This window comes from Cucumis sativus, chromosome 3 (genome assembly GCF_000004075.3).
Source record: "Cucumis sativus cultivar 9930 chromosome 3, Cucumber_9930_V3, whole genome shotgun sequence".
NCBI lineage: Eukaryota > Viridiplantae > Streptophyta > Magnoliopsida > Cucurbitales > Cucurbitaceae > Cucumis > Cucumis sativus.
The window spans coordinates 7,046,646-7,064,596 of NC_026657.2; the positions used below are offsets into that span (position 1 = coordinate 7,046,646).

The following is a 17,951-nucleotide window of genomic DNA, read 5'->3' on the forward strand; positions in this document are numbered from 1 at the left end:
TAGCCTTACGTTGTTGACCAAACCTCTCTCCTCTTTGTTTCCAAATTGTTTAAGTTCCAACTTTATAGTTTATATCATATTATTGATTGAGTTCCCACTGACGTCAATATCACATCTCTCTCTCTACATATATATTATCTACATCTACTACAACCATTTCAATTTTCTTTTTCAATTAAGAGTAATAACAAAATATCCATATTTACCAATAATTCCCACAATATTTACCAATAATTCGCCAATCATAAAAAGAAGTGATGTAAATATTATGAAATGATGATGAACAAAAGCATCAATAATGCAGTAGTTAGATAAGGTTAATTATAACTTATAAAGCTGTTTCTAATTCAATCATTCCTTAATCCCAAAAGCTTCATGATTAGGTGCACATTAATAACTCATTTAATAACCCTATCTAATCTTTTATCTAAATTTATGACATCTGTTAATAAAAGTTTCTAAAAAGGATTAAGAAATACTAAAAAGTTATTATATATCAATTATTATTATTATTTTCCGAATGATTGGCTTTTGGAAATAGCAATAGATTGATAATTGCTTGCTAATGCTCTCTACCTAAAAGTTTAAATTCAATTAAAGTTTAGTCATTGAATTCAAATTAATATTTAATGAATGAAGGTTGTTTTTCTAAATACAAAACCCTAAATTGACTCAACCTGCAAACAACTATTCAAACTGTGTAAAAAATAGAATTAAAATACTTCATCAGCCCAAATTGACTCTCAAACAAAAGTTATTTTCGTGTAAATAACTTCATCCTCAATTCTTTACATGTAAATGTTTTTGATTTTGAATAATAAAATTTTTGCAGTGAAAGTTAATGTTGGAGTAAAAAATCTGATAATTTTTTTATCTAAAGTTTTTTTTTTTTATCATTTAAAAAAAAAAAAAGTTTGGAGTGATATGAAAAAAGCATCTTTAGCAAAAAATACCTTCTTCCATGCTCAACAGAAGCCTTTTTCTTTTTCTTTATTCCTTATTCCTTATTCTTTTTTTTTTTTTCTTTTTTTTTTCTTTCTTTTTTTTTTTTTCTTTTTCTTTTTACTATAAGCTTTCAGAAAGAAATTCGTACATCACTGTCTATGATGGTCACGGTCACTTTGACTATGACTCGACCCATCACTCATCATCTCATGTTAACAAGGGATGGCCATGTTACAAATATTCTCAAATCACAAAGAGTGTACTGAGAAGATTTCTTTTTACTTGAACAAAGAATGGTGGAAATCTTAATAACTTATCAACAGTTGAATACAAGATTGAAGGAAGCAGCCATTTACAGACATATATTGAGAACATGACTCACAAACACTAACACTAAAGTAATTAAACAGATAACACTATAATAATACAACTGCTGGTAATTTAGAGAAGAGACCTTTGGAAACAAACTATCTAGCCTTCTTCATATCTAAAATATTATCTCAACTAGATGATTTGCTAACACCACAGCTTTTTCATCCCAATGATGTTCTGTTGATTAACAAGCTGTTCTTGGAACTTTCATCCCAAATCCATGCTTTACCTTCTCAACTCTGATTTAGGAAAAAAAGAAAGAAAAGAAGTATGTATTAGCAATTTATTATAACCAAATCATAAAAGGTTTTGTGGCTGTGACTATACAATTTACACCTCAAAAAGTATCAGTTTGGAACTTACGTGGGAGCAAGTTTTCCAAGGCCCTCGAGCTCTTCCCCGGTGTCCTCGTCAAGGACTCGGCCGGAGATCTCGATAATGTAAGATCTGTCCCTTGAAGTGGGAAGCCCTCTACTAGCAAGCAAATCCAAGTCTTTTTGGTGAAGCTCTCTGCCATTTACAAAAACACCACTATTTCCCCCCGCACAGTTTTCTGGAATGGGGTAGTCAAATTCTTCAATGAAAGGCTGCAAAAAGATAAACAGTTTGAGAACAAGGCAAAAAACCAAAATCAGAGAACAATACATCATTGTAAACTTCAATCTTACAGGAATTATGCCAAGGCAAGGTCCACCCATGACTCCCCAGAATCCAGCTCGCGCGTCGTACCTGATTTTTAATTAATTAAATGATATCAGCACAATGCATACATGGGACAGAAGGAATTTTTGAAGTGGGCCGTAGCACAAATTGAAATTGGCAAACAATATCAAAAGTGTACAGTAAAAAGCATCCCCACTTCTCTTGTATGCTTTTCTACTTTTGCCAAAAAACTTGCTCATAAACGACTAGACTTGCATCATGACAGAATATATAAAAAGAAGAAACAATTGGGTAGATCTTTTCAGAACCACATAATCGCATGCATAACTTATATCTTATACCAGAAAAGTAATGGGAGACAAATTAATATCTTAAAGTTAAGACATTCATAGGGTTTTAATATATCCTAGGTAGATGAAAATCATTGTAACCCCACTAAAACTCTTCACTTTTTCTTTAACTTGTCCCTTGACCACTATGTCAGCCTATAGTAGTTTAAGTTTACTGTCATTGGGAAATACTCTACCAACTATATGGCTTGTTTTACGTTTTAATCTGTTTTTGCACCATATCTTACTTAAGTAGAAAAGTTTAAAGATGCTTACCAGTATTTTCCAGGAAGGATTGGCCCAGCAAGCTTTTCTGCCTTCTTAACCACACGATATGGTATTAAGTGTCCATTAACAGAAACATTACTTTTGCTCCGCTCATCAGCTTGATTAGATCTAAAACTCTTCTTGATAATGTTTGCAAAAAAAGATTCACCTCCTTTATTGGCTTTTGGCTGGTTATCTTCTTTACTTGCATCCTGTGACTCTTGAAATGTCACCGTATTACAGTAGTCATTCATTGACACATCCATCTCAGTTGCCAGTGATGCTTCTTTCAAAGAATTCTGCCTTGAGGTAACCTTATGAGGTTTCACATTCTCCTGATCTGAACGGCTACTTCTATTTCCCTTGCCAAACCTGTTTGCCACCTGATTATTAGACGAGTAATCAAAGTACGACTGAAGAGGTGAACCAGGAAGGGGGGGAGAGCGGGTAGTTTTGATTAAATTGTGTAAATTCTTTGTAGCATCCCTTGAAGCAGTTAAAACATCTGGACTGTCTTCATCCTCTGAGGTACTTGAAGATGAAGGGTGAGAACTTTGCATCTCTTGGTGCTTGCTTAAACCTGCCCCAACGGGATGTAGCACAGGCTCTCTATCTGGTGACTCAAAATCGTAAACAGTGTTATCATAATCATCGGATGAGAAATTAGTGCGGTTCAAGTAGCCATTAAATTTTGAATTATAACCCCTAACCGGCTGACCATCACTGTCATCAACCTCCAAGGCAAATGGATCTGCCTGTGAATGATTGGAGAAAACAAGTCTCTTGTTGATAACAGTAAAATTGATTACTGTAGAACAAGCCCCACAACGAACACTTTGCTGATTCTTTACCATCATTAGCTTCTTAGGAAGTTGCAGCATTTCAAAGCAATTATTACACGTAAGAAATGGAGCACCACCAGCTACTGGATAGCAATTACGACCACCACTGACTAAGACTGTCCTCCGAGGACGACTGCCAACTACACCACCAATTTCAGAACTGAAGTCAGTTGGCCATCTAGAGTGAGCTTGTCGGTCACGAAAATTCAGGGGAGGATTAGTGGTTCTAATATTATTAACACATGCACCATAAGCAGCACTGTTTTCATGAGAATATAGTGAGGGATTATTGTTTGGAACATCAGGAAACCTTCTGTTGTAGTAAGAATTGGGTCCCGAAGCTGGAACCTGTGAATATCTATTTTGGCACTGGAAACAAGAGCAAGAAGGCTGATGAAAGGGAGGATTAGGAGGGTAGTGGTTGAATGGATCCACACCGGCACCAACATAATGGCCAGAGTGGTATTGGTGAGGGTGTTGTTGATGCGCACATGAAAACTGGCAGGAGTTTCGCCTTAACATTTGTGAACCAAAATGGTCCTCAAAATGAGATGTATTATTTGGATTATGTATCGACGGATAATAGCCTTGAGTGGGCATTTCAACTACATTTGTAAGAGGAAATGGTTCTGCACAATAATTGGAAAATGAAGGACCTGCAACACATTTTTCAGGCCCAAGTAGCTGCTGTGATGGATTTGATCCTGAAGAACCATCCATAGGCCAAGCACCAGAGTGATAAAATGGTTTAGTAGGTTTCGCCCCACTATTGACTGGAGCCATTTGACTGGGATTGTGAACCAAATTGCATGACTGACCAAGTTGATCCTTCAACTCATCCAGTTTCCTCAAAAGCTCAAGTCGGTCCTGTTCAAGGTGCTTAACTTTATCAGCTCCACTGGCATTGCTTCGATTTTTTAAAAGCTCCTGAACACCAGATACAAAATCCAATCGATAGTTTGTTCGATCGTCATGGTTAGAAGTTGAGAACCTCACACTTTCCATATTATCCCTCGAGCTCTTCTTCTCAACCCCCTCCATAGCATACGTTTCACCCTTTTGCCAATCTACTTCTCTTCCTGATCCAAGCGTGATCGAGTTCATTTGAACATTCAAATCCACTTGTTTCACTCCCATCGAATTACTCAAACCACCTTTCTCCATACTCAAGTTAAGATCCTTCTGAGCACCCCATTTATCCGTCTTTCCATTGAAGTACTCTTCACATTTCTCAGCATCCTCCACTTTATCCTTCTCTGAGCCATTTGGATCACCAGGCAAAGAATCAGGACTCGACTTAAAATCCACATCAGAGGCATCACTAAGATCAACCGTCCCTTTTTCAGTAGTCATGGATTTAGTAGACGACGACCCAACAACCCCGTCTTCATCAGACTTGTAAGATAAAGAGTCTTCTTCCTTATTTCTAACTTTCGCTGTGAAAACAAACCACAAAAAAAGGCATTTCATTTCAAATTCCAGAAATACACGCAATCCATTACATCAAAGAAACAACACCAAATTCGATTCCAACGGTTAAAACTCCCCAAATAAAAACCCCAGTTCGAAATAATTACAGTAACCCACAACATAGAAGATAAAAAACTTTAAACAAAAATTCAGGTCGAATCACAGTAAAGAAAACAAGTAATCAACATAAAATTTAAAAAAATATATATATATACCTCGTAGAACGGTACCACATCCACCGCACTGATAAACAGAGTAATCAGCAAGCTCCGGGAGAAGATTCTCACACTTGGGGCATCGAACAAGTCGCAATTTAGCCGAAGCCGACATTGCAAGAAATCTGAAAGTGACAGACAGTGCAAGAAGAAAGAAGAAAATGCAGAAAAAAGAAGGAAGAAGAGGAGGAAGAAGAGGAAGAAGAAGAAGAAGAAAACCCAGAAAAGGAAGTGAAGTATAGTGGGTAATAAGGCGAATAAAAACAAGGAGAAAGGCGAAAGAAGAAGGAAAAAAGCTAAAGGAAGCAAAGAGATGGCATGTGAAAAGAAGGCGAGCAGAGGATAGAAAGGAAGCAAAACCTCAAATCACTTTCAGAATTGTGACATTTGGGGTTCAATCATTCTGAGAAAACAATCAATGGGGAGGATTAAAAATCGAAAATTTCTCGGAAAATGAAGTGTTAGAGAAGTAGAAACTGCGTTGGTGTTATGAACTTACGAATCAAAAACACCAAAAATATTTCACTCTGTTTGGTAGCGCCTGTTTTCCTTCACCTTCCGATGCCAATGGGGAATTTGTATAAAACAACCTCTCCCCCTAAACCCCTCAAAACGACGTCATTTTATAAAATCCCCTTCAATTTCTTTTCCCTTTTTCCACTTTTTCTCACTCCTATTTCTCTCTCTCTTTTTTCCTATACATATTTAAATTATTTTACTAAGAATGCTCTTTATTCTACATTGTTAATATACTATACATATACATTTTGATTCTTATTCTTCCCCTCCCATTCTATTTTTGTTTTTTAAATCTCCTATTTTGTACAACATTAACCCTTATAGGTATTACTATATATTATTCCAAAAAAAATCCATAATGGGTTGATCTTTCCATATGTTGAAACATTTTAGAATCATAAGTGTGAACAAATTAATTAATAATCTATTGAAAAGAAAACTAATTAAATGCAATAAGTAGGTAAGATGAAAAAAAATGAATTCAACATTTGTAATTTCATAGAAGCAAATTATAGGTGCAATATCTAATTACTATTAAGGTGATTATGGAAGACTTATTTATTATTATAACAAAAAGGGGTTACACCAAAATAATAATTATTAAAGGGGTGGGTAGGTTTGCTTAAAAGTATATAAGAGTATTTTTAACTCAATCAAATCACTTTTTTTTATTATACTGATAAACAAAAGTAATAATTTACAAAATTCAAAAAAGATTGTAACACTTAATTATTAATTTAGTATTATGAATGTTGGACCAGATAGATGCATAAAAAAATTGGTTTGAAAACGGTGGTATGATTAAAAAGGAATTTACAAAATTCTAAAAAGTTGAACCATATAATTAATTTTCTTTTGAGAATGTTTGAATACGTATGATAATTAAAAGTAAATTACAAAATTCAAAAAAGATGAGGAAAATAATCGATATTCTTTTTGGTATGTTTGAACAACAACAACAAAAAAAAAAAAATAGTTTAAAAACACTTTTGGCGCAAAAAGGAGATCCTAAAACTCATTGAAAATAAAGTGTAAAAGAAGAAAATGCATAAAACGAAAGAGTGTAATGTAATGGGGCAAACCATTTTTGTTTAAGCTTCTCAATAAAAGCAAAAGCAAAAAAGCAAAAAAGCAAACCCAACTTCAAGCTGCTTAGCTTCTTCCCTTTTCTTTCCCCACTTCCCCTCCACATCCTTAAGCTTCTATACAATTTGTTCAAAGGAGTTATGGTATTAAGTTTTCATTTTGCAACAAAAAACTGATATGATATACTATACTGATATCAAGGAGAAAAGAAAAGAAAGGGGTCCAGCAGGGAGAGTAAAAGAGAAAGATGGTTGGACATGGGGAGGTCTCCAATTAACATCTTTTTACAAAATGGGTTTGTTGCAAAGAAGAGAGAAAAAGGGAGAGGAGAGAGAAAAAGGGAGTCTTTGGCTGTTGTGAAAAGAAGTGAAAGGCAATTGGAAAAAGATACCCATTCCATTCCATTCCAACCCAGTCCAATCCAATACAATCCCCCATATATCATATATCCTTTTGCAATTTGTTCTTCTTTTTCACTTCTGTATTCACATATAAGAAAAATTCACCACTTCTCACCTGCTATCTTACCTGACAAAAGTCTAAAAGAACAACATTTGATCAAATATATTACTTTTAACCATATGTGTTGTTGTAATGTAATTTACAAGTAAAAGGTTTTTTTGTTTAATGAGATGCTGAGGATAGGTCTTTGGTTTGATATTTTATGTCCCACATGCAAAGAGAAGACTACTGATGGGACCCTGCTACTTTCATTTTTTTATTTTTCTGGGTGTCTTTAAAAAGCTTTTGTTTTCCATATTTTACCATTCAAACTTCTTTTTGGTGTTTACTTTATCACTTTATCTCTCCCCATCCCAACTACACCAATCAACACATTTGCCAGAGACATACTGACACATATCTCATCATTTTTTAACCTTTCCTTTTTCACTGTTGCTTCCAATTTAATTTATCATTTTCAATCATACTCTAATTTGTTTGCTCATATAACTATACCATACACTCTCACATTTACTACTCATTTTCTCATGTCACATCACCCTTCTCTAACAAATCATCAATATAACATTAACATTATTATTCAAACCAAATAATTACTACTCTTCTCTCATCATTTCTTCTATCATAATATATCATACAGTACTTTCCCTCTCCTCCTCTAGACATCTACTCTGCCCTTTGTTACCCTTCTTAACAACACAACTAATAGATAAAGCTATGTTTCACTCATCAACTTTGAGTTTGTTGTTTTTCAGTGTCAATATTGGGATCATGTCCTTTATTTCTTTTGATAATGTATGTGTGTAGCTTTGATAACTTAAAAGGTAATTTTGAGTTGCATCATCAAACTCTTTTTTTTAGTGATTGTGGGTGGAATGTCATTCAGATTTGAGAGATCTTTTTTTCTAAACGTAGTTTTTGAGTACAACTTTATCAATAAGAGTTGGGTTTTTCTTTCGATGTTTATCTTGAACTATTGGGTTATACTACTAGAAAATCAATAGCTTTTGTTGTGCGATTTTAGAATCGTTTTTGTTAAGTGCAAACAAAATTTTACCTTGGTTATAAAAGGGAGTGATTGTGAAAGTAATACAAGTGATAATAATTAATTGTTTAGGAAAACAAATGATAATGGTTATCTCCGTTAGTACGAGACTTCTTTTGGGTGGTTTAGAAAGCAAAGACATGAAGGTTTTATCACCGTGAAGTTTGATGAAAGTTTTACCTACGATTTTAACAAATCTATAATGTGAATTCTATAATGTGAATAAAGAGAATGAGTTACACTCGCATTTGCACCGTATATCATTAATCAAAGCAAACACATATCAGAGAGTTTTGATGTTAGAGTTATTTTTGTTTCTTTCTTTATGTCTAATAACTTGTTAGTTTGATAAAGCCAGAAAAAATGTGTAACGTCAACTTGGGGATATGTCATGTCTATGACACATGTTCGAAGAAATTTTGCACTGCACCATTTACTTCAAAGTCAATACAACTTTAATATATATGAATCTCTATAATAATTACTATCCTATTCATTATCAATGGACTCTCCATTTTTCAAACTTACAACATTAAATATCTCTAAATGCACCCATTCCTTCTTTAATATTTTTCCTGTTTTTTCAAATCTGAGACCAAATCCACATATAAAACAAACCATCACAATCATAATTAATTTTGAACTTAAATATCATTTGAATACTTCCAATTTGATCTCAAACACTTTTTAAATTATAACAAAATTTGTGTATTATTATAACTTAGGGAGTAAAGTTAAAAGAAACTCAAATATAACTGAAATATAAAATTATGGCATGCTGTAGTAACATAGACATCAGAGACAACTACAGTACCCAAAATCTATGACCAAAAAGTATTTTCTTTTCCATAAATTTATTTTAAAACTATTTTTTTAAAAAAATTGTATTTTTCAAAATCTGAAAGGCTTCAATTATTGAAAAAAAATGAAACTTTTAGAACTCCAATGGAAGCAGTTTTGATGGGTCTACCTGCAGGCTAAGCAGAAGAGCATGCCAAAGATATTCATCCAAATATAATAACGTTTAAGTAAATTTATTATTTTGCACAAAACAGAAGGTTTTTAATTGGTCAAAATGTAGGGTTTGAGAGGGAACAATATCTTTGTGTTTTCCAGTTGGAGACTTTGGTCTCTCTTTGTTCCTTCCAGTTAGGGTTTTCTTTCTTCTTCTTTGCTTTCTGTGCACTCAATGGACAAAATCATTTTCCTTTGTTCTTATTATTATTATTATTATACAAAATGCATGCATTGAAAATCAAACATTGCTTAATGTCAAACTATATATTCTGTAAGTTAGGTGGGTGATTTACACATTATATAGTTTATAACTTCTTTTGTTGTTAATTTCACAAGCTATGTTAATATATTAATATATTGAGAATAAGATTCACCCCATAAACTACCTTAGCTTTTATTAAATATTCAAGTTGTCAATTCAATGTAGATTATGTAAAAGTAATTAAACTTGTAAACTATTTATTTGTTTAGTATTGAACTGTGACATGACAAAATTTTAAAAATGTGCACTTGACATAAATTAATTTACATTAAGTACACAACACATCCAATCAAGTATCAAGAACCTCTACATCTCAAAATTAATATAATTGTCAACTTATACCCTTTTTTTTCAAATTTCCACCAACACTTCTTAAATTATTGGTTTGTATTTAATAGTTTTTTAGTAAATTTAAATTCTAAAAAAATTATATTGAAATCTTAAATATTAAACTTTTGTAATAATTAGAAAGGATTAATTTTTTTAATTAAAAAGGAAAAAGAAAAGAAAAGAAAAAAACACTCCGTAGCTGGGCTCAGCCCAGATAGGTTATAGGGTATTTGGGCCTAAGGATCTGGAGGATGTAGGCCATGGGCCTAAGTGCCAGTGTAAGAAACTCTAAACTTTGATACCCACTTTTGGTATTGGCTCTCACTACCCAATCATGCCTTAAATCAATTCCAATTAATCAATTTCAAAACCTCTTGTAGCATTAGTTCTTGTTATGTTATGATGAGGATAATTAGTTGTTTTAATTAATATTTAGATTACTCTCTTGATCCTAAGCTCTAAACTTGTCCTACGTATATTTTTTTCCGCTTCATCAAGAATCTATTTCTAAAAGCATCTAAAGTTAATAATAGAGTTAGAATGCTAAAAGTATAATGGAACCAAGCCAACATAACTCTTGATAACTTACATCTTATCATTTAAATTATGCTCAACTTGCCAAGATAATCTACACTTATATACTTTTTAATTAAGAATTAACTAATTGTTTGTTGTACTTTTCAATGCAAAGACTAGTTTTACATCCAATCAATCTGTCACTTTTCTTTTAGATTAAAGAAAGTTAACAATATTGTGTAGTAAAAAGAAATCGTAACTTTTGTACTTATTAGGTGTCAAATATAATCACACTATATCAAGAAAAACATTGTTGTTGTTATTTGTTCAAAAAAAAAAAAAAAAAAGTCAATAAAGTGTATTATTTGTAATTAAAAGAATTTGTTGGATTTTTTTTGATAACTTTATCTATTTTCTACTAATATTTTCAAAAAAATAAACCTCACTTTATTCTTATAAAGAAACAAAATGATTCAACATCAAAAAATAGGAAAGACTCTTCATGTTCATATTAAAAAAATGGTAGCTTGAGAATCTTAGCCACGCAGCTCATTTTGTATAGAGATATTTAGTTTTAAAAGTTTATTCTCTTAAAATGAGTATTATATATCAAACGGTATATTATAATATAATAACCACACAATTTGATTTTCAATGATGACAATAATATGCATTTATATGACCAAATCTTGAGTTGATGATATATAACGGAAGTTTATTAGACTAATACACAAAGATCGAAAAACTGTAATGAAAATGAAGCGAAAATTAAATAAGGAAAATCATACTTGGAATTGCTTCTTCCTCCAAAGCCCGAATCTATTAGAAATTGAAGAAAACCTGAAGGTGGATTTGAATTTCTTGAGCTTGTTCTTCAGTTCATCCACAACCGCCGGGGGTTTCTTTTCCAAAGACGCATTGATCACGGCGGAGGGCGGCGGCGGGGTTAAATGAGAAAAGTGGAAATGGGAAACTTTGTTGGAGGTGATCCGGCGGGATCCGGCGTGGTAGGGCGGCGGAAATGCAAGGAGATTCCGGTCGATGAGATGGGCGAGGGAGGCGAGTTCGTAAGAGTCGTAAAGTGGACTGCCACAGTCCCATACACTCAATTCTCTCATCATTTTATTGTTTAATTTTATGTTCATCAAAATGGGCTTTTTAGATCTTAGTTTGTGTTCAATATATATATCTATAAATGATAAATTATGCTTATTTGTTTGCCCTCAAATTAGAGGACAAAGATTCTTGTAATTTTAGTTTTTAAATGCATAGATGATTGCGAATCAAGCTTATAATTTGTATCTTTGTGGTGTCAAGATTGTTTGTAAACGTTACCTATATATTCCTTTTACATTGGATTAAATTATGATATATTAATGTTTCATATATATGTAAGTTTTGAAAGAAAAATAAATGATTTTAGGGCTTCTGTTAATTTTGTTAGAATATTAACAAAGACCTAAATTAATAATTGATTGGAGTTTTCTCAAAATAATAATACAATTGTGGTTAATTAAAGAAAAACCAAGCCATGTTATTGTAACTTTATGTCACTTCAACTTTATGTGTCTAAATAACATAATTTTGCATCACTTGTAGATGTATTCTTCATATATTTTTTTTCTTATTGAAAAACTGAGAAGTCAAGATCACTCAATACTCATAGTTAGGCTTAGTTTTAATTAAAAAAGAAAAACAGTGATAGTTAGGGTAGATGGTAGGTAATAGTATTATCAAAGAACAAAATGACTCTATTTTCATATTCATTTTGAATTTCATTTTCAAAGTTTTTTTTTTTTTCTATAGAGAAATTGATTTACAAAGTTGAATGCATGTTGTGGGGAATATAATTAAGTTTTTCTCTTGACTCAAGTCCATCCATTTTACTCCTTTTAAAAAAAAATAATTGTAAAAAATGATATATATACATATTGATAGAGTACAAGAAAAATCAAACCTTTAAATATTATATCAATTTAAACTTCCAACCAATAATTCTATTCATTTAAATTGGGAAATTCGTGAACTCCAAAATAGGGAATGAGGTGAGGACGGGGATTCTCCACAAGGATAGGAATGAGTTGACCACCACAAGTCACCATTTCCAAACACAGTTTAGACCATTTTTCTTGGTGGCTAACTTTTTTATTAAAAAAAAGTCCACTCTTTCATCTATATCGAGAAGTACCGAGATTCACTTCGAGATTTCACTTGAAACCAACCAACGATTCAGACTATTGGCAGTCGGTGGTCGGTTTCTCCTCTTATAAATCAGACCGACTAGTTAGTTTTTATACAAAATCGGCCCCACCTGACCAAGAATCACTTCAGTAAATAGATAGAATTGAGAAGCTTTAATGTTTAAATTATTACAATCATCCATTTGTAAAGCATATTCCATTCTACGTAGAAATATGATGGTCTTATAGCATTAATTAAAGTAGATAGCAGCGATTAACGAGAATAGAAAGTGAAGCTTGACAAAATTAGATATCAGAAGAAGAAAAAAAACGGGTGTGGTAAGCCAAGTTGGAAGTTAAGAGTATTAATAATGTTAATGGAGAAAGCGGTATTCTGCTTTCAAATTTTAATAATATAAAGTTTAGTTTTCTTGTCAAGAAATTAATATTATACAAATAATGGAAGTTTGGTCATATTATAAGTTATCTGTCTAGATCTGTTCATCTCCAATCCCACTGTTACACATGCCCACCATTAGACCCCATGAATCTACACCCATGTCTAACGCTCTTCACCCGCCAACCAACCAACATTCATCTCTTTCCCCTCTTCTTTCTTTAATCCAGCCTACTACAGAGAGTTCCGACCAAAGGTTGAACTTGAATCGTCTACAAACTTTGAAGCTCGTGACATTGGAATTGATGTTCTCGTTTTTATTTATTGCTTATTTCGTGTGGAATTGATGTTTTCGTTTTTATTTATTGCTTATTTCGTTTAATTCAATATTGTTGAAACTTTAGTTCAATTAGTTGGTGTAGTTTTAAAATTTTGAGAAAGTGTTGTATTATTATCAATAACTTCATGGGTCGATGTCGTTTTTAAAACGTTTAATTTAAAAAACGTTCAATTTACAAATGAAATGAAAGGAGCCAAAATAGTAAACTTTTAACGAGAGGGGGACCGAAGAGAGTGAGCATCTTAAAAGGAATGAAGGACAAAAATAGACAAGTATGAAAGTTAGCTTAGCAATTAAGACATGTATCCTATCAATTAAATTATATCCAAGCTGACAGGTGACTGTTGTTTGTTTATACGGGACAAATTTAAGGAAAAAAGGGGAAAAGTTTATAACTAGAATTTGAAATATACATTATAGAGTAGAGAAAGAGAGCACATGGGAGAGAAAGGGAAAAGGGTGTGGTGACATGTGATGTAAGGAGAGAAAAGGAGAGATTAAGAAGAAAAAAACAAAAACTAATAGGCAGTACTGAAATAGGAGTTAACAACATTGGAGCACAGGATCTGCAGCACAGCAGTGTTTGTAGGGATAACATAACGAGGAGTTTTGTACTGACTCACAGCCGCTCCCAACGACAGATGATGATCCATAATCTTGTGAAAAGTTCCCTTACGAACCACTCTCAGCTCCAATGCTCCAATGGTATTCACCTTCCTTGAGCTTACGTACCCTGCGTCTAAGAAAGCCCTGTCCAGACAGTTGGAGCACTCCCTCAGGACTTCCCCTTTCGCCTCCCCGCTTATCTCCCAGAATATCACGTAGTGTCCTGGCTCCCTCGACACATCCACATAGCTTGTGAAGTCCACCACTTCCAGCTTCTCTGCTGCCAGCACGTTCCCGGCTGCCTCCACTGCTAGCTGAAGGTCCTTCTCCGTGTTCTTGTCGATGTTGATGCTCAATAGAAGGTTCCTCCTACAGATGAATTTCAGCTCTGGCGTCGAGTTGTGGAAACCCATTACTTTCACTGCGTCTCCTAATCTGTAACGGTACAGCCCTGCAACAACCGCGATTAATGTTTTTGTTAGTATCTTGAAAGTAAGCTTGAATTCACCGCGGGGGTAGGTTTGAAGTGGGGGTAGGTTTGAAGTGGACAGTATATAAGAGTTAAGACGTCCCCACAACACAAGAGAGAATGATGTAGGAGATAGAAGAGGACAAAGCTAAGGGCAGAGATTGTTCCTGCAGTGCAGACCCCATAACAGTCACATGGGAAGCATTAAAATAAGTTTGACATTTGAATAACCAAACAACATAACATATGAACAGATGGACTGTGAGATCAACATAATATTTTGGAAAAACAACTGTCACACAGTTTCTAGGCAGCAAAACAGTCTAATGTCATGAATTGAGAGGAATTACCTGCAACATTGGTGACGATTATTTCATACACTTCACCGATCTTGACTTCGGTCAGACCAATCGGCTTATTCAGACCTTGAGCACTCTCCTTTAGTGGGATGAATTCGAAGTATCCAACGTTCGGTAGAACAGCAAAGGTGACCATTTCAGGGGGCAACATTGGCTTAACGTTTGCTCCAACCCATCCTTCTGAAGAACCATAATCCGCACTCATCAGTGGCAAATGGCCTGCATAGTGCCTCAGTTTCTTCAGGTAAGGCTCCATCGAACCGGTCATGATCCCATAAATGTACTTTGCATTGGGAAAGAGCTCTGGTATCACACCATACCAATTACTCAATCCTTCACATTTTTTATAGATCAAATCTGCTAATTCAGGATTTGGTTTAAGCAATTTCGACATGGCTGCACGAATGGAAGGGACGGTGACCCAACTAGAGAGAACACCGTCTCGAATGTTGCTGCAGAGCTCTTCCCATACTTCCTCAAAAGTCCTGAAAGAATGGACAAGGCTGTGTGCAAAAGTGGAGAACACAGACTCAACTTCATCCCGGAAGATTAGCCCACACAAGAGATGGCAATACAAAGATTGGTGGAAGTCAGGGCCAAAGATGACTTCATCCGGGCTACAGCATTGCGACTGAATTGCTTGCATCGTGCTTTTAAACTGTGCACTGCGGTAAACATTTGTGGTTGCAGTTCCTGCAGCCAGACCACCATTAGTTTTGATCTGCTTGCTGCTGTAGATGAACTGCAAGGCTTTTCCATTCCCAAGGGGAACTTCTCTGTAGAACAAAATACTCCCAACACATCAGCCATGACAAACACCAGTTTAACACTGTTTAGAACTCAAGAATCACGACAGCATAAAGACAACAAACTGAACAATTAATCAGTTCATTTCAGACGACAACAAATTCAGAGACAAAACCACAAACAATTCCCAAACACAGTACATAAAATATTTCTCAAAAGTTGACTAGAAAAGACAGTTTCATTACTTGTTTCTGAAGGCAAAAGAAGTGCGATATATTTGCATTGTCGTCTCCAACAATTCATCATTGAAGGGAATTAACTTGGGCCTCCCCTTAGTGGTACCAGAACTACAAAACACAACCAACCAAAGATTTCCTTAGAAAGGAAAAAACAACAAAATCTCCAATACTATGAATGAAAACAAAGCTTGGTCAAAACAAATATGCAAAAGTACCTCAACGAAATGGTTTTGATTGGTTTTCCAGTGAGAATAGGGGAAGAATCCCCATCGGCGATTCTCTGAATATACGACTCCAAATCATCATGATTAACAAGCGGGACACAGTCCTTGAAGCTTTGAGGATCAGTTCTTCCGTTGAGTCCCAAGTTCTGCAAGTACTCAGCCGACCCATTTTCCTCCAAAATCTTCTTAAGCGTTTCCCTCTGAACTCTTTCAGCATCTCTGGTCATTTCCTCAAATTGCTCTATCACTTTTTCCCCATCAAATGCTTCCATTTTCTCCAACATTCTCGTCGGTCACAAACTGTTACAAAACAAAAACCACCGGAGTATTGACGGAGATTAGCTTAAAATCAAACCCATCAAAATCTATAAGACAGTAAAGGGGCTGGAAACTGCTCGATAAGGCAAGCAAAAAGGCAAAACCCAAAACGTGAATAACGGCAGGGGTCCATTAGATAAGATGAAGGACAAGTGTCCAGTAAATTTGATTTGTGGATTGATCTTTTTTGCAAAACCCGAAAAGAAAAATTAAAAAGTAAGAGAGAATATGGCAAAACTCATTGATAAGTCAACAATTGAACAGCAACTTCCAAGTGAAAAGCAATTACAGCTAGAAGAACTGATTGATTCGATTGAACTGCCCTCCCAACACGGCGGCCGAAGATCCAAATTATCCGACGGAATTCTACCAAGTCAACTATCGATATAATTTTCCGATTCCCAGAAACAAAGACGATAACCCAGTCGGGTTCGTAGTATTAAACCGGTTTACAGAACCGAACAAATGGTTTTTTACAAATTAAAAAAAAAGCCCACAATTCAAAATTAAAAATTTAAAAATTAAAAAAAAAAAAAAAAAAAAAGAAGAAGAAGAAGAAAATTTATGGAGTTCGTCAACGACGATTGAATAACGGATTAAGAACAAATTATGACGATGAATTCCAACACAAGGCAATCAAATAATGAAATCAGAATGAAAACAAACATTTCCAAATTATAATGAAAACTGATGGGCAATCAATAAACAGTGCCGTATTGGCATCAATTCCAGCTGAAACCACTCTCGTGCCCTCACACGTTGGCGTTAAGAAAGAGAAACACGAAATCAAAGTCCAGGCATGGAAATTACCTGAAACGAAATTTGAAAGAACTGGAGAGTGATGCAAGAAACGTTTCCGCACACAGTCCGCAGCAAGCTAATTAAGTTGAGTTAGTAAAGGAAGATGGTGTTTCTCTTCTCTGTCCTCCTTAAAAAGGTTCGAGAGAGAGAAAGAGAGAGAGTTATAGAGGTTTCTACTTGTGTTCTTCAATGGAGACTAGAGAGAGACACGGATGTGGATGCGATGGAAGATTCTAACAGGCGGTCAAATATATATATAGGCGTGGCGTATCCACCGGTGGCCGACGACGTCCAAGTACGGCCTCGCAATAAAAAAGGGCATGAAATGACCGTTACGTCCTTAGGAATTGAAGTGGAATGACCGTCGAACCCCTTAATGGCCGGTGGATGCGGGTCGGGTTATTTTTCCGAATCCGGATTTGGAAAAAGGACATGGTTTTTAATTTTATTTACAAAAACAGCATCTGCCTAATGGGAGCATTTTGAAGGTTGGCCTCCTTTTTACCCCACTTTGGAAGATTAGATTTGGTTTTTCCTTTTTCTCTTTTTCTTCCAACCCTTACCCTCCACCTCTTTATTCATTTTCCCTTATTTAGCAATTTTCAATAACCTATAACAAAAAACATATATATCAATTTCATTCATTTATCAACTCTTTATTCTCTAAATAATAAATTAATTAGGAAATTTTCAATTAACCAAAATATATTTTTCTTTTAGAAAATATAAAAACTAATAACTTATGTGATGAGTTTGGATTTTTTAATATTGAAGTATAGTTAAGAAATTAATTTCAAACTTTAAGGAATCAAATTATAGGACCAGGTTTAAATTCTTTGACAAAATACATATATAAATATAATCAAATACTTTAATATTTTAATCACTTTTATTAGAAAACAATACTTTTCAAATTTTAAACTCATTTTTC

At 34.2% G+C, this 17,951-nt stretch overlaps 2 protein-coding genes across 3 annotated transcripts; both read right to left on the reverse strand.

The window, feature by feature from the left end:
- Positions 1–1,205: 1,205 nt before the first annotated feature.
- Positions 1,206–5,872, reverse strand: LOC101208193 (protein ENHANCED DISEASE RESISTANCE 4). The gene is made up of 5 exons (XM_004134263.3): positions 5,104–5,872; positions 2,586–4,854; positions 1,986–2,046; positions 1,681–1,904; positions 1,206–1,556 (listed from the first exon to the last, which is right to left on the reverse strand). Exons 1-5 carry the CDS (start codon positions 5,216–5,218, stop codon positions 1,502–1,504), a joined length of 2,724 nt encoding a protein of 907 aa, XP_004134311.1. The 5' UTR covers positions 5,219–5,872; the 3' UTR covers positions 1,206–1,501.
- A 7,666-nt stretch (positions 5,873–13,538) lies between these two features.
- LOC101212037 (jasmonoyl--L-amino acid synthetase JAR6) lies at positions 13,539–17,263 on the reverse strand. Of its 2 annotated transcripts, none has more exons than XM_004133774.3 (5): positions 17,030–17,263; positions 15,893–16,201; positions 15,684–15,785; positions 14,683–15,467; positions 13,539–14,314 (listed from the first exon to the last, which is right to left on the reverse strand). In XM_004133774.3, the coding sequence occupies exons 2-5, from the start codon at positions 16,183–16,185 to the stop codon at positions 13,776–13,778; spliced, it is 1,719 nt and encodes a 572-aa protein (XP_004133822.1). In that variant the 5' UTR covers positions 16,186–16,201; positions 17,030–17,263; the 3' UTR covers positions 13,539–13,775. The 2 variants fall into 2 exon arrangements, with proteins under 2 accessions (XP_004133822.1, XP_011650699.1); XM_011652397.2 differs by lacking the exon at positions 17,030–17,263 and adding an exon at positions 16,509–16,671.
- Positions 17,264–17,951: the final 688 nt, after the last annotated feature.